The sequence below is a fragment of the Falco cherrug genome, chromosome 9, assembly GCF_023634085.1.
Source record: "Falco cherrug isolate bFalChe1 chromosome 9, bFalChe1.pri, whole genome shotgun sequence".
Classification (NCBI taxonomy): domain Eukaryota; kingdom Metazoa; phylum Chordata; class Aves; order Falconiformes; family Falconidae; genus Falco; species Falco cherrug.
In genome coordinates this window covers 50,972,704-50,990,084 of record NC_073705.1, presented here as the reverse complement: position 1 = coordinate 50,990,084, position 17,381 = coordinate 50,972,704, and the positions used below count along the sequence as shown (strand labels likewise).

Below are 17,381 nucleotides of genomic sequence, written 5' to 3'. Positions count from 1 at the left end.
TGGGAAGAGCCAACTGGTGCTTATCAATCTTTCCTACGAAACACATGTTGGGAAATATTATGTAAGCTGTTCAAAGTGCTAGCTGCACGTTTAAATTTATTAAATGCTTCAGCAGCTGTGAATGAAACACAATACACATCCTGTCTTGATGCATAGAGTACTAATAAAGTTTGACCTCTACAGGCACGTTCCTGTTGTGGGAAATCTTCTTTGACAACTTGCTATCAAAGCAGTATCTTTAGGGGTCAAGGAAGAATATTTGAAAAATGCCGTGTTCGTGGTCAGAGAAAAGGGTGGTGGTGAAAAAGATTAGGTAAGCTGAGGTCCACCAAGCGAACCGTTCTGCAAACCTCAGGCATAGCAACTGTGTCCCTCCTGCACCCCTCCATGGTATGCCAGTAACATACCCCATGTGAAAATCACACATCTGTTACACAGAATTCCCCACTATGTTACACTGTTTGCGTGGTGGCTGACTTCCTAGTCTTAAGTAGTGGAGGCTTTTGTTTGGGTTTTTTCCTCTAAATAACTGGGGGGGGTGTGTGTGTGTGTCAATTGTGGTTTATTAAAAAAAAAAACAAAAAACCAAAAAAAAAAAAACCAAAACAAAACCAAAACCAAAAAATGTAGGAACAAGGAATCTGGAAGCTTGAGCTTGGTATACTTGGAATATATGCTTCCGTACTTGGAAGCTTAAGTATGGATACTATTTCTTTATCTTCAGCAGATAAACTTGTATTCAGTTCTAGCTGAAGTAGTCTGATTTCTGGTCAGAGGAAAAGCATGCAGTGTTATTTTTAGTGAAGAATGGTTGTGACTTTATGCGGGTATATTTTTATTTTTTTTTTTTAGTTGGCAAAACGATCTCCACTTACAAAATGGATTGCATATTAGGCAAGGGTATATCTGCCCATGACAGGCAGATCCTTTTAACAAATGACCTGATGTAATTTTAAGTAAGATTGCAGGTTGCATAAAAGGAGTTAGTGTCCATTAACTCCTGAAAGATGTTTCCTTGAGAATTTCCTGGTAGCTCTTTGCTTTTTCTTTTATATATAAGTATTTGCTATCAATAAAATGCTTATTAAGACATGGCAAACAAAGATATTGGGGAGGTGTAGCAGCATTATCAGGAAACTGGTATTGAACTAAGGCCCTTTTTCATTAAAGAAAAAGTCTGATAGCGTTCAGTTCAGTACAGAAAAAATTGATTTGGAAGTAAGCGTAAGATCACAAAAGTTAAAATTAGTGGGTTAAAGACTGATAGGATGGTAAACGATGAAGATGACTTGGCAATTAAAGTGACCTGAATCTGTTGTTGAACGGTGTGTTACAGTATAGTCTCTTTGCTGTAAGAGTCAAATGCAAACCCTGCTTTTAGGAGAATGTGTGGATGAACCCCACGGTATCTTGATTAGAAGTGACTACATGAGGGATTTAGCAGCAAAGGGGTAAGTGGATGCAAGTCAGCATGACACTATGGCAAATAACCTAAGGCAGTCTCTGCAGATGTAAACAAGAAAAAAATGGGTCAGTCAGTCAGTGTCTTGTATGTTTGAATGCAGCACTAGTGAGCTTGAGAATGTGTCCGGTGTTGACGCTTGCATTTTAAATGGATGCTGAAAAAAAGTTTCTGAGTATCATAAGAAAATGCTGGAAGGAATAGTGAACATGCATTTTATTTGTTCTTTTGAAACAAAAAATCAATTTACAGGATAGCGTGACTGAGTTGGTTGGTGACCAGAATCTTTCCTCAGGAGTAGTAATTTACGGTTCTGTAGTTGACTGGAGCGAGGACAAAGGGACAGTGGGAGCCTTCTGCAGCGTGAGCAGTTAGCTGTTTGCAGAGTTGTCAAATGCACACTTGACTCTTAGCCGCTTACCTTAGGTATGACTGTCTTACAAACCAATCAACCAGAGAAAAACCCCAAACCCCACAGAAAACCATAACAGTTAGATCTGTGGAATATTTTGAGATGGTGAAAGCTTTTGCTTGGTGGTAGAACAAAAGTGAGGTCGCTTCTTTAAGGCTTTCCAAAGCAAGTGATGGTGTGGCCTGCAGCACAACTAGTAGTAGCCTGTGCTGGGGGAGCCTGGGTTCCTCTTCTGGTTCAGACAGTGTAGGCAACCTCTTCTGTTGTTTGCTAGCTTTACCTAACAGACAACTTGTCTTTCACTCAAGCTTCTCGCTTTCATCAGAGGTTGCCTGTATGGACTGCAGAAATTTTCCTCGACAGCCTGTGGTTACAGTATTTTACTTCTGTTTTTTCTATAGAATATTTCTGGTATAGCTTGGAATAGTTTTATTTGGTACAGGGAGAAACACTACAGACAGTTTTAGTGTTCACATTGTATTCCTCACTGTCATGTTTTGTCAGATCCAAATTGAGATCAGTGTACAGTTTACTATGGTATGAAGTGCAATGACTTTGGATATATAGCAAGCCAAAGGATCTGATGTAACCTGAAGCCATAATATAAAGCAAGATTCTGTGTGATGTGAAGTTTGCTTTTCTAAAAAAATTGTTAAACTTTGTTGCTGTCTGTGCAGTTCCCGAGGTACCTGAATCAAGAAATATTACATAGTTTATTAATTTGCCAGTTTGAAACAATAAAACTACATTTTATGGTTACATTATCAAAAGAATAACTACTTTGTTTTGTTGGTTTTTTTCTTCCAAGGTACGGGCTGAAGCCAAATGACCAAATTTTGGCAGAGGAGAAGCACAAAGAATTGTAAGTTCTTTTTTACTGATATACATGCATGTTATATGTTCTTTTTTTTCTATGTACATACGTATCTCAATATTGAAAACCTGAAGCAAAAATTGTGTCTTCATAAATAGCTTCTGTTCTTTAGTAATGTCTGCTATAAATTAGACAACTTGTCTGAAAGTTTCAAAAAAATATTAATTTTTTTCATTAATTTGTTTAAAAAAAATTCCTAACTGCAGGTGGTACGCATGCAATTGAAGTGTCTCAGTACTCATCCTAGTTCTACTGCCTGCCTGCAGTATGTCTGTATAAGTGAGATCTTTGTTTATATCTGGCAGAAATGAAAAGGAAGTTTTTTATTTTTTTTCAGGTTCACTGTTGACTTGTGATTTTAATTTGCCTACTCATGTGATATCACGGCCATTCCCACCCTAGCAAATTTTCATCAACACAGTTGGGTGTGGAATGTAGCTAAGGGTCACTAGGTCCCTGTCAGTTACACTGAAATTGTGCTTGTTTTGACTACTCTGAGTTTGTAGCTTAAAAACCTTTGTTCCTGGGGAAAAAACATGATCCATTGTTGAATGGATCATTCTTTTGTCTTGCAGGAGAAGTAGCCATAGAGAAGCTTAATCAAACATTGCAGTAACAGCATATTCAATTATTTCGCTCCTTCATTAAAGATATGCACAAACCAAAAAAGCTTGACATTCAAAATTGATCTGATTTTTAGATGTTCAGGCAAAATAACCTTTAATTTTTATTTTGGCACACTATGTACTAAAATAAAAAAGCTCTTCAACTGAGTTGAAAGCAAATACTGGGTACTGTGCATAGGCGTTTCTTTTGGGAAAATACAAAGTGAAAAGACTGGTAGGTATTGTCTGCATATTATATAGATAATAGGGAGGGGTGTTCTGAGTTTGTATGCCTGCTTGTGAAACCTTAGGGTTTTGGTTTTTTTCTAGTTACGGTTAAAACAGATACTGAAGTTCTCCAACTTTTACTGACTTTTGAACTGTATACATGTTTTGAAGTGGAGAGGACTTTTCAGAGCTTGGTATGCTTTCTGTGATGACTAATTAATTCAATCAAGAGTTAATATATTAAGCAAAAGAATAGTACTTGCTAAATAGGACATGGCATAATTGGAACATTCCTGCCTGCTTGTATGTGTAGGCATAGTTTACATGGATGCAGTACTATATTATTTCTTATTTCAGAATTTAGTTTCAAAATTCTCTTGTTCTTAAAGTTCTTTATTATGTCAAGTAATAGGCTCTTTCATTACTGCTGGTTTTAATTCCTGTACATAAATACCACTGGCTGAAGAGCTATACTCTGGAGCATGAGCTCCAGTTGTCTTTTTGCCTTGTTCACTCACTGTTCTCTATGAGCTGCCTGAAGAATGTTCTACACGAATGTCCTCTTTGCCATTCCTCAGATCTGTATTATGTAACTGGTTTTTTTTAAGGATAGTTGGTATGAAAGACTGCAGAAAAAGCTTCACTTGTCAGCCCTTACATAATTTTATTCAGTGTCTTCTCCATGATGACTAGTGGAATATTTATATAAAAGTCATATTTCCAAATAAAGTATAGATTTTTAGGATTACTTTCACATTTCTTCCTTCTAAGATAGAGGCAGTGGGGATTTTGGTCCCTTTTTTTATACATAGGCATGCTTAGTTAAAAGAAAAACACCTTTTTTTTTTTTCCCTAACTTTCAGCTTTTGTACATTATTGTTTGTTTCCATTATTACACTAGCATTATTTTGCATTATTTCATAGTAAGCCCAAAAGACTTATCAGGTTATCCATGTGTAAGATGAGGTAATAGTTTCAGATGAATTTATATATATATATAGCTGTCAGGTTTTCCCATGTTAAAAGCTTGGCTGTTTCTGGTAATGAGGCTTTTCACAAATAGTTCTTTTTCCAAAGGAATTAAAACTTAGTGATTGAATTACTAGCCAAATAAAATTTCCTTTCTTTCAGGGGATGGAAATAGACATTAAGCTTACATTTGGTACATCATGGTAATGTCCCAGTGACATTAAAACTGTTTGACCTCCAGGCAAGACAGGCAACAACAGTTGCCTTTGATCAGCAGATAAGATTGATTATTTTTTTATGTAGAGCACGCTCTCTTATGATATACTTGTGGATAGCATAATTATGGTTAACCCAATGAATTACTATTAACCCCTTTTGAAAGAAGTAAGCTAGAAGTATTAGAAGTACTGGCATGTTGAGGGGTTAAACACGAATGAAATGGCATACAGGTCTGTGTTTTGGACAGTACAAGTTGTACTGTGTACAGAAGCTTTATTTGCACAACAGATACTGGTTAAACTGAACCTTTTGACGTGAGTTATTTCATTTGAAGTAGTTTAAACATACTAAAATCCTGTTTGAGCTTTTAAGTATGTTGCATATTATTTGTATATTGGTTACTGATACATTTACAGCATAGTCACTTAAATGGAAGACTGAACTTTAAATAAAAGAAAATTCAGTAAAACTTAAGATTTACATGCATCAGCTGCAACAGAAACCTTTCTTTCAGTTTTTCATTGTTATCGCTGCAGTAGCACCTGAGATTTGTATGCCGTTAGTTATAATGAAAGAGTTTGAACACGCTTTTGCCATTGAACTTGGCATCTTGAGTGCTGCTGGATACTTGACTGGGGAAGAATTCTCATAGGTCACTGTCACGTTGTTTCAGGAGAGACCTTTTGAACTTTTCTAATACACTGTGTGCTCTTCTTGGACCATGTTAACATACAGTATGGAACAGATTAAATGGTCAATATTGAACCTCAGAGCACTTTCAGTCCTTCAAGCTAAATTCCCTGATTTAACTTACAGATTAATTATTTGATCCTTAACTATCCTTTTCTGATACTTAATAAGCTTTCATATTTAAAAGAAAAGCCAATTCTGGGGAATGATGCAAGACAATTTACAACTAGTAATCGTCACTGATTTGGTTATTCTTGGGTTCAATGCCCCTGTAAATAAGGCATTCTCTCAAACCTGTCCTAATGTTTTAAGTCAAATACAAACAAAGTTAGACTACTTGTATTCCTGTTCTGTGGCAAAATACCCCTGCTTGAAATACTTTGTCTTCCAGTCTTTGAAATGCCAACAGCTTTTATATTGACTTACCGAGTAAAGAAAAGACTTCTTTTGGCATTCTTCATCTTATAGTATCACAATGATCTGGCTGTCAGATGTCCCTCAGTTTCTTAGACATTGCTTCTGTGTAGCTGCTCTCCATAAAAATCTAAGTTTGATCAGTAATGAAAGCCTTATCTCAAAAGGTAATTAGGCCAGTTACAGCCTGACTTGGCTGGATCCTTTTGTCCTTGAATCTTAGCTATCTGGAGAGGTAAGTACAGCCACTGAGACAGACTGGAGTTGGTTTACAGGCACGGCATCGTCCTTCTATTTTAAGAGCGAAGGTATGAAAGATGACTTCCCCGCCCCCCCAGCTTCCAATTCACTTTAACTGTAGCAGCCTTTTAAAATCATCTTTTCATTAGTGTGTACTTTTCATATCTGAAAGGAATTTGCTAGTGCTAAAGTTGTAAGTTCCAGCATTCAACTGGGAATACCTACCCCTCCTGCCCTAATAAACTCCTGAATGCCGACGAGGTGGACGTTACTGTCCTGCGGCTCAGCCAGGGAATGGAATGTGTGGAGGCTCCTTAGCCTTCTTCAAAGTAAAATTAGCAGATCAGTTAACTGATGATCAAGCTAAGCATGCCAATGTAGTAGTGAATCAGATGAGCAATCATATTTGTTTTCACTGGTGAGTTTGTTATTCTGCAGTGAGAATGACAAAGATGGGGGAACAGTAGTATCTTCCGTTTACCCAGGTGTTTCACAAGGTAAGCATGTGTTTGTGGCTACAGAGATGTCCTGGAGCTGTTTCCCTCTTCCCCCAACCCAGCTAATCCCCTGTAACTTTGAGGAGAGGAAAAAAAGAATTTCATCCTGCAAGATTGCTGGGGAAACTTGGACATGGTAAGGTTGGTGAGGCCTTAATGTTGCATGTGGGTTTTTTTCTCCTCCTGAGAAGGATAAATATAAACGCAGAGAAAAACAGAAATATTTCTCCTGAACCTTCAAATAGTCCTTTTACAAGAGTTGCTGCTACTTGTAAATCTCAGACTTGGACTGAATGACTTTAACCGAAGGTCATACTAACCAAGTGTGGACTTGTGTGTATGTGTGCACATGTGTTGTTGCCTAGGCTGATTTTTTTACTATTGTGGTTCCACATCAAAAATTTGAGGAGTAGAAATTCAGGCTAGCTGCAGCAAGTGATGAGGTATGATCTAAGCTGTCTTGATGCTGAAGAAGACGCACTTCATTTGTTTACCTAATGCCCAGTACAGAGTCTGTTTTCACTGTGTAGAGCAGCATTGGCAGAGGTGTTGGCGGGGGGGGTTAGTAATATTCTGGTTTACTAAAATGTGGGCTGTTAGCAAAATTTCGGTAGCTTAACTAGCTTGCATGAATAGGCAACTGAAATATATTCGTTGTGAGTCTTAAAAGCATTGTTGGGAGTTTAGTGGTCCTACTGAGTTTGTGAGTGAAGCTTCAGGACACTTGTTTTAATACAGCTTTGAGTATTGATTGTACAGTTTTATAAACTGTTTGAGTGGTTTTGGCCATGATGGAACACTGAAATTTTTGGAAGTTAGTTGAAGGAGAATGTAGGAAATTGTGGCAGCAATTCTGTGCCCCACAGCCACCTCTGCTTTCATGTATGTGTACAGAGATAAAGGCCGTGAAGTAAGAAAGAGGAAGATAAATATTGGCTTCCTTCAGTCAGCTGTTTGATGTGTTTGTGGTCAGAAGTGAGGGCAGACGTGTTGCTCTGCTGCAGGTTTGCTGAGAGGAGTTTATTTGAATCTTTTATTCTTGGCTGCATACTTGCTATGTGAGTACTTTCTCATGGTGAAACTGAACAATGGAGAGTGGGAATTTTAAGCTTGAGAACGGCTGTTTGGGTGACCGATGCAGTCTGAATTATCTGTAACATCTGAGCTTTTTCTGCGTGTCTCATAGTTTTGCTTAGCCACGATGTATACAAGTGATTACTGGAAAGGTGACTCTTGGAGGCGTAGTAGGGCTGTTTAGGGATTACAAAGGGTCTGTGTGATGCTTGGGAGACAGTAGAGAAATTTACAGTAGGGGTTTAGAAGTAGTCTAGGTACATTAGTAAGCCAGAGGATGCAGAAGGGATTTGAACCTATTTGTGGGAACGCTGTAGTGGAGTTGCCTTGTTTTAGGCAGGTTACCATGTGTAAATCACGATATATATATATATATATATATCACACTATTCAAGTGCAAAAGCTAAGGGACTGGAGCCAAACCCACGTACTGTGTAAGCATGCCTTATTGCTGGCTCGACATGCAGTGGGAGGTGAATGCTGGGGACCAAAAAACGCCCAAACATAAACTTGTCTCGTCTAGTGATGCTGGGAACAGCCGAACTGCAGGATTGTGCCGCTAGAGGGGGCAGCTGATCTTCACTAACTGAAAAATCCAGCGTGTGTGTCGCCTTTAGGAGTCAGTGTCCCGTTGGCGTGTAGTCTTTGTGAAATATCTGTGGGGGTTTTTTACCCACCTGGTTCCCTCACAAGCCTAAAAAAAAGAGGGTAGAAAATTGTTTGGGGCGGAAGATATACTAAAATGTTAAAAATACTAAGCTTTAAATCTTTTGGCGGCCTGTTCAACATACGCTGACAACATAGATGGTTTGTACAGTTGGGGTGATGCCGAAACCTGACACAGGTGTCTGTGAAAGCTGTTGAGTTACTTCATATAATATACCTCACTTGCAATTGCATTTGCTTGGATTAGTACACAGTATGAAACATAATGTGGAAAACTCTTATGGCTATAATGAGGTGCCTAGCTTTATGAAAAAGTTTGCCAGCTCTCATCTTTACACACTTTTATTTTAGATTTCCTCCTCGTTTTTTAGACCAAGTTATCATACTAGCCAGTTTCCTGGTGTAGAGGTTTGTATGAAAACTTCAGTAAAAATACCTACTATGGAATTGATATTAATTTTTACAAAATATGATACTTTTAGAAGTTTCAATTTGTAGCAATTCTAACCTACTCATTTTAATGAATAAATAATGCAGAATGATCAGTCTCTTAAATCGCCACCTTTTCCCAAAGTAAATATAAATTCTGTTGTATATTGACAACGATTGTTCTATGATACATAATCAGGCATTTCTTTAAGTAAACTTTCATTAAATGCCTGGGAATTCTCTGGAGTAAGAATCTGCATGATGTGCCGTGGATATTGTAAAAAACATGTAATGAAAGGGATTGACGGTTGGGAGGAACTCTGCGCTGATCTTGAGTGTGTTTTATTAATCCCCTTCCTTGGGTTGTTGGCTCCCTCTGTAGAAATTATTTTAAATTGCAGTTTGATTTCTCTAAAATTTGTTGTAGCACTTCTGTGGTATATAAAAAGGCTTGACTCACATGTACAAAAAGAAGGATTTACAGTTAGCTATGGAATTTCTGTTACAGTTTTCTCCCTCTACTTTTTCTTTTGGTTCTCCGCCTGCCCACCACCCACTCAATTCTTCTGAATATAGCACCAATGCAAATTAGCTTTACAGAAATCATCACATGAAATTCTCGATAACAGACAATTCTGCATAGAATTTGCAGAAATTAAGAAACTAAATTATAGTAGAAATACTTCTTCTTTGATTGAAGCACTCTCTACATCTGCCTAAAGTTTAAATTAAGAATTGCAAGTGTTATTTTGTATACAATGTATGTACATTGCAACAAATTGTATACAATGTATGTACATCGCATACAATGTCTAAAATATAAAAATTAGTGTTACGTAAGTTTTGTAATTTAATTTTGCATCCTGCTATTGATGATATGAAATAATCAATCTGCAGGTTACTTAGGCTGGTAAATATATTGGATCAATACTTATAATTTGTTCTTAGACATCAGTACACTATTGTAATAAAGCCTTCTCCCTCTGCTTAAGTTATTTTGTACATATAATACATTAAAGCAAGACTTTAGGATGTAGCTTTATAGGCTCTGTTAAAATAATTCTTATTGTTAAGCAGCTCTTGGAAATTAGTGTTGATTCGTTCTTACATGACACAGTAGTTATTTGGTATAAAATAGCTATTATGGGAAGTTTTTTTCTATAGATGGCAGGTAAGAACAAGGCTTGAGTTACCCTGGAGACAGTGGTTTTGTAGCCTGAGCTGCTTATCTGAGACTGATGCAACACTTCCATGATAGTGGGAAGGAGGAGAGCTGGAGGAGAAAGAGAAGGATGGGTGTGAAAGCCAATGGAGAATCCAAAATAATTTGCATGTGTGACATATGAGAACTCAAAACCAAAAGGTCTAAAAACAGCTGCTAGAGGAATGCAACTTCCCTTGGCTTCAATCAAGTTATGAAGTTCCTAGTGTCAGACTTGTTTTTCTTCTGTAGCATTGTTCTTATGTGACTTAATCTCATACATGAGTTTTTTTTCTCTTGTCTTCAAGAGATGTTTTTCAAGTAGCTGTGTCATCTACTTTGATTATTACTGCCACTTTATAAGTGGTACAGCAGAGATAGCAAAAGCTCCTCCAAGAGAAAGATGTTTTGGAATATTTCAAACTATAATTCCAGCTCAAGTTTGAGAGCTTTCAGGAGCTCTCACAGTATTAGATATTGAGTTAAATTGATCTTTCATAATCATTTCTTACACTGAAAATTTATGCAGGAGTGGTGATGGTTTCATGTGGACCTGCCTAGCTCTTCTATGCAGTGAGCTAGTAAGAGGAGTTACTCTTGCTCTGTCTGCTAGCTGTTACTGTTACTTAACATGTGCTCTACATGCTTTGTTTAAAGCAAGGAAATACAGTTTTGCTTTTGCTGCCTATTCCTGAAATAACCCTCAAGCACAGTCTGAGCAGTTAACCTGCAGCACTAAATGGTATGCTCGGATTTACAAGGTTCAAGCATTCTGAACTCCTGTAAAGGGTTCCAGCTTGTCGCTCGCTGAGTGTTCATGGCAAAGGAGTCACAAACAGCACAAAGTAGTTGCACCCCCTTGTCCCCATGGGGTTTGTGTTTCAATAAACACAGTTTGGGCAGTCAGCGAGGCATGATTTTCCAGAAGGAGGACTTCTCTTTACACTTTCCTTATTTCACAACAAATTAAAAAATGGTGTGGAAAATGGTGGTAACTGTATTTTGCATTGACCCCAGGTATGCACAGAGTGCCGTGCTGATACAGTACTGACGTGACTGGTGCGACCACTGATGTATTTGAAGACTGAGATTTGAATACATAGACTAATTTTTCCATAGTGCTGCATATTTCTGTCACTGTATTGATTTCTTTCAGATAGAAGATGAGGTACGTACTTACAGTAAAGATGCGATCTTAAGCTGCAGAGCATGCAAAATCTTCTGGGATTGCTATTCCTTAGTTAAGAGAGCTGGAAAGATTTCTACGTCTTGGTTGCACAGAAGTGCACAATTTACAATTGGACGAAATCTGTCTTTAGAATATTTGTTATGCAATGTAGCACTAAACTGGAGATTTTCTAAAATTTAGAAATGACTGATTGGTCTTTTTATTAGCATGGAAGACACACTGTCTGTCTTAGTGTCTCCTTCAGAAAGAGAAGGTGTATATAAAAATATGGCTGTCGGATGGTTTTAAGGCATCAGTGTAATTAGTGTATACCGCTCTTGCAGTGTGTCTTGCAGCTTGAGGTATTCTTAGAGATAGAATGAGAGTTAAACTTAACATGGGAATTTTATTCCATTCTTTCACTGTACTTAGGTATTTTGCTCACAGTCCTCTGGAGACAGCACTAGATTCAGAAATACCTACTCAGGCATTTTATGTACTTAAATAAATTTCATTATTTTCATAAATAATGAGTGTGTGGAAGAGAATCTTCAGAGAATCTTATCTTGGCAGAAACCCTTTTTAAATACACAAAGTTGTTGAAATTGTTTGAAAGCCCCAGAAAAGGGACATGCTGTCAGTACTGGCTTTGCCGCAGGGTGGTGCCTTGCGTAGCTAGCTTTATGGCAGTTAATTGAAGACTACAGTAAAAGATGTAAAATGTCGAAAGCTTTTAACCACTTTACAGTACTTGGCAGTGAGCTGCTGTCGTCTTAATTCCTTACAAGCTTGAGATGAGGAGGCTTGCTATTTTCATAGAGACTATTTAAAAGCAGTCAAAATAAGAAATACATATTTTGTTGTACGTCACTTATGTGCACGGTTTGAGCTTGAGGTAGGATGCACGCAAGTACAGCAAGCAAATGTTGTGGCTTTTGTTTGTAATGCAGACCACAGAGGTATTGGATATTCAGATTACTGTGTTAACAGATTATATAGGTAAAGTTGCAAAACGTGGAATGATAGTTTAATAGTCTCTTCTCTAAACTCAGTTTTGTTTTGTGCTGTTTTGTTTTATTTTGTTACTGACATGATGTGGTTGAGGTATAGTTCTTTAAAATCATTTGCATATGTTGCTGGTATGGTTAAAAGCTGGCCAATGCAAGAGAAAGTAAAAGTATTCGTTATTTAGTTCATGCTCAGTTTTTGGATAGTCCTAAGAGTAGATGGAGAATTTAAGCTTTCAAAATTTTTGCATTTTAATGAAAAAATCTACTTAACAGAAGATACACTGTAACTGAATTTTTTTAATGCAGATGTCTTTCATTTGATTTTTTTTTTTTTTTTAACAGCTTCAGGCTTTTGTGAACTCTTAGAATTTTAAAAATAGAATTTACTGGGTGGAGGCACCTGTGTGTGTGTTTGTTTAAATGCATAAAGCAGGTAATTCATTGCTTCTTCATAATTCTATAAAAGACATAGTCAGGATATAATGCCACCATTTTTCCTAAACTAATCAGGTAATGAGATGTACTGTGGTATAGTCCTATTGTTCTTGGACATTTGTGCCCTTTTAATGAATAACACAGTATACATTTTTCCAGTACTGAGACTTCAATTTTCTCATTCAAGATCTTTAGTGAGACTTTAGAACTGAATTGTTGGAGAAATTCAACCAATGTCCTGCTTGTTACACTATTGTAAAAAACACATGAATATATTAGATACTCCATTTCCAAAGCTGCTAATGCAACATCGTTCTCTTCACTAATTTAGCTTCAAAAGTACCCTCATTTACAGATGTAAGCACCCCAGATAAACTATACAGCTTATTATATTTTTTATTATCAGCAACTGAAAGAATAATATCTCTGTTGTCCGTTCAGTCTTTTCTGGGTTAAGCTTAACCCCAAGAGTGCTAATTAGCACTCAGTATAGTAGATTCTGCTATTTTAAAGGAGTTGATCATTTATCAGAGCAGATTAAATGGCTTGTGTGAAAATAATTTAGTAGCTGTCCATTAATTGGCTTCCCTTTCATAGAACTTTAAAAAGAGACCTCAAGAGATCATTTAGTTTCATTCCTCTAATCCGGCTGGAGATGCATCTTTGTCATTCCTGGCAGGTATTTGTCTAGCCTCCTCTAAAGGCCTTTGGAAATAGTAAGGTGTCATGTGGAGACAGTGAAATCTTAATACATGATCTCTGTTGGTGTGCAGCTTCATTGCCACTGAAAAGTTCCCCCTCCCCACGCTAAATCTAGGTTTTAATCTGTTCTGAATACAGGTTAGTTCTATTAGCTGTCCTGTGCTGCATTGACACAGAGAACGGGTGATTCCCTTCCTGTTGGTTTTATTTTCATGTGCTCAAGTCTGTCCTTTTCTCCTCATCTGTAGGCTGGAGAATGCAGGATACCTCTCTAGCTGCAGCTCACATCATCTCGACTTCTTCCCAATTTCACTGCTTTTCTCCGGCCTCCCTCCAGTTGTTTTAGGTACTTCATGAGGTGTGTTGCCAAAAATGAAATGCGCTCTTCCAGCTGTGGCCTTGCTGTATGTAGTAAGGCATCAAATTAAAACACATTAAACTCAAGGCTGACAGAGTGCAGTATTCTGAGAAGTAGTATTGGAATCATAAATATTTGTCTTAAAATTTTCATTTTCCTGTTCACTTTGGAGATGCTGGTTGGTATGCCTTAGAACTAAGAACTAGTTTTATTGACATTCAGATTAATTAAGAAATAAGACTAATAAAATTAAATTTACAACATTTATTACTTCATATGTTTAGGATCTAGGTCAAGAGTAACTGTATTACTAATTAACTCCTATTCAAATGTGATTGTCTTGCCCTGTGCCCGTGTGTCTGTGTCATGTCCCACCCTGCAAAGGAATGAATTCTGGAAAAGAAAGTAGATACTTTAAACAATTCAGATAATTGACCCTCAGAAGTCCTCAAGATACACTGCATGAAAGAACAACAAAATAATGTTGCATGTTTAATTCCCTGAAGTGTTTATGACTCAGATTTCTAATGTAGCTTCAGAGAATTGAAAACGGGTGTTTTGGAGTAGCTGCTAGTTCATGTTGTTGGGAGTGGATTGTTCTTTTTTGCTTCCTGGTAAGCAGGAGACCGTGAGTTGAAGGCGGTTAGTCATCGTTTTCAAATCAAAGTGATCAAAGTTGTATATAACTTGTGAAGAACGGTTCTTTGTACATCTGAAGCAGGTTTTCTGGATAAGCCTTCCTGTTACTAGAAATCATGGTACAAAATCTGGCAGTTCTGTCTCATTACAGAAGTTTCCCTTTGCATTGAATCTGCTGCGAGGGCATGAAGTGACAGAGGGCTTGCAGGGTGAAACAGAATGAATGCCCATAAGTCAACTACCAGTGGAGAAAGATCAGTGAAGAGGGAGTTGGTTAGATTACAGAATGCACAGGAACGGGATGGGAAAAAGGCAGTGGTTCTGACCTGGGGAGCCAGAACAGTGCAGGACTGGCAGGACAAGGCCATATGGAAAGCAAATGTGCATATGTATTTGCTAAGGTAAGGTTCTGTGCACCTCTGTGCCCCTACAAGCAAAAATGTAGAGCAGGCAGGGTAGACTGTAGGGTGAGGAAAATATTGAGAGTTAAGCCATTTTAGTAGTGTAATGGGAGAGATAACTTAAAGTTGGCAGTCTGATTTAATCAGGACGTCTAGAAGATCCTGCTTAGCAGTGTAAGTATGTATGTCCAGTATGGATATACAGTTTTATATATGCAGGGAGATAAGTTTGTGTTTTAGTCTAAAGCTGACTTGCTTTCTTACTGATTGTGAATAGCATTGAAGACTTGCCAGGAAATATCTCATCTCATCTTCTGATCTACATACTTATATAGCTCAGTAATCATCGTATATGGGTCTCGGACATCTAAATTGATTTGTTCTTGAAGGTTTCTGTTAGATAAGATTGTGATTTTATGGATTTGTGGCCAAAGCGAACAGGGAATGTAGCTGACTCCAAATTGCATGGGAAACTTGCTGCAAATTCAGAAGCTGTGTGCCTTAACCACCGAGCCATCTGCTTTTTCTGAAGGGAGTCTCCTGCCCTAATACCATGCTGGCTGTGTGATCAGATGACCTTGCTTTACAAGACGTGGAAACAGCGACTGACACACACTGCGGCTTCTGTCCCCAAACCGGTGATCACAGATGGAGTGCAGCTGCTGCAAGGGATTCAGTGGTACCTTCTGGTCACATGAGTCAGCTGGTGCAGTTGCAGCTGCAGATGCCAGTGTCTCTGCCGAGCAGCTGAAACCAATATACATTATTCAGGCTGGTGCAGGAGGGTGTGGGAAGTGATGGCGATAAACTCCCTGTGCCACTTAAGCATCTTAAGCACCCTGCCCCCAGTACATGTGGCCTGGCCTGGCCTTGTCTTTTTAACTGATGTAGCTGGCTCTGATTGGAAGGGAAGTAACAACAGAGCTACAGACAGTGAGAATATAAAGGTATTATTTCATTACAGTTATTTTTAATATCTGCATAAACTGAATACACGTGCATTCTCCTATCCTGCTTGTCCTAGCTTTAGGTTAGCAGGGTGTGTGCAGGTCTTCTGTTGGGCTATCAAAGATTAGAAGATAGAATCACAGTCTTCTACTGTATTGGAAAAAGCATTTGGGGAAATTCAGTGTTAGTGCAAAAACGTGGAGTGCTTTAAGTTGAAAGTGAATATTTAAACAAGGTACACAACCACCATAGTTAACACTGTGTTTAAACTGTAGTGACAAGATATCTTGCAGATTTGGTGAAAGCTGAGACGGCTACTCTAATTTGCTTCTGAACTCACTTAACTTTTCTAAAGTAGGTGATCCCTTCAGCTCACATTGCTAGCATTCAGCAACCGTGAAATGTGTCTGTGTGCAACAGTGAATAAGCCTACCATTCCCTTCTGTTGGCACAGTCCTACCCATATTTCTGAATTATTAAAAAAAACTTTGGGGTTATAATCCCAGCAGCAGCTATAAGAATGTTTTGAAATGGTAGCTTTCTTGAAAACTCCCCATGTGTGAACATCCCACTGGACAAAGAAGAGGAAAATTGTGCCATTGTAGTTGTCCAAATACATGTGTTACTGGTTGATGTAATGTGTGAGATTCTTTCCAAACTCAGAAGGATGTGTCTGTATCAAGGGTTGGACAGTGAACTATTAAAACTGTGTGACTCTCTGTTTTATTATCTCTAAGAGAAAAACACCCTGCAAATGTCTCAAAAACCAGTTCTTTCTTTCTCTATTCCTGTCCTATTAGTTACTGGAGATGGCAATTACTATGCAGTGGCCTTTTTTCCCTTTATTTTCTCTCATGACTCCTTTCTTCTCCGCCACAGGTGCTTACCGTGAGTAGAGGTCACTGTCCTGGTACCTGAAAATATGGAATATTCTGTTTTCTGAGGAAATAAGATATCAACCGAATGAATAAAGGGAGAAACTTAATTCAGTATGAATAAAAAAAAAATAGAGGGAGGAATGAGCAGGCGTAAAATACTCAGAGAACAGTTGTTTGGGGTTTTTTTTGGCGGGGGGAGTGGGGAATTTTGTTTTTCTCTTTGGGTTCTTTTTAGAGTATATACTGAGAAGACACTTCATCGTTTTCTGCCTGAAAAGCTGTAAGGAGCTGGTGTTAAGGAAAAAAGGATTTTCAACCTTCAGTAAGTATATTTGTAGGATTTCAGCACTGGAGTAACTTACATTACAGATCTTGTAAATATTACGAGTCACAGAATCATATAAGTGATACTTAAATTCAGTATTGTTTTTGCACAATTATTTTAATGTGTAGTTCCTCTTTTCCGAGTCTTTGCTAGTACTGCATTTCCCACCAACATACCTATATTCTTGGGATGCTGGCTGGTCAAAACACTGATTAGAAGTGGAAATATACTACTTAGTTGTTTTACAGTTGCTTCAGCAGGATCACTGTAAGTGATGCAAGTAATGAATTTCTTAAAGGAAGATATTGCCACTGGATGGTGCTATTGTTATGTTATTTAACTTGCCTTCTGTGACAATGTGGACGGCATGAAATCTCCACCCCTGTCCTCCCCAAAGATTTTGTAAAGATCTGCTGCAAGAAAATCTTATGTGCACAGGTCACAGTACCAAAAGGAAAAGTCATCCATGACCTGTTCCTTCAGAGAGGTTGGGCAGAGGTAATTCCATCTGGTGTGATCTGTCTGTGAGCTTTGCAG

The 17,381-nt window shown here is 38.0% G+C and overlaps 1 protein-coding gene across 4 annotated transcripts in view; it reads left to right on the top strand.

The window, feature by feature from the left end:
- The window catches only part of ADK (adenosine kinase), a 291,295-nt gene that overhangs the window by 33,200 nt on the left and 240,714 nt on the right, over positions 1-17,381 (top strand). For all 4 annotated transcript variants that reach the window (XM_055719804.1, XM_027805482.2, XM_055719805.1 and 1 more), the window contains exon 3: positions 2,683-2,736. In XM_055719804.1, coding sequence (XP_055575779.1) covers positions 2,683-2,736 — 54 coding nt within the window. The remainder of the gene's footprint in view (positions 1-2,682; positions 2,737-17,381) is intronic.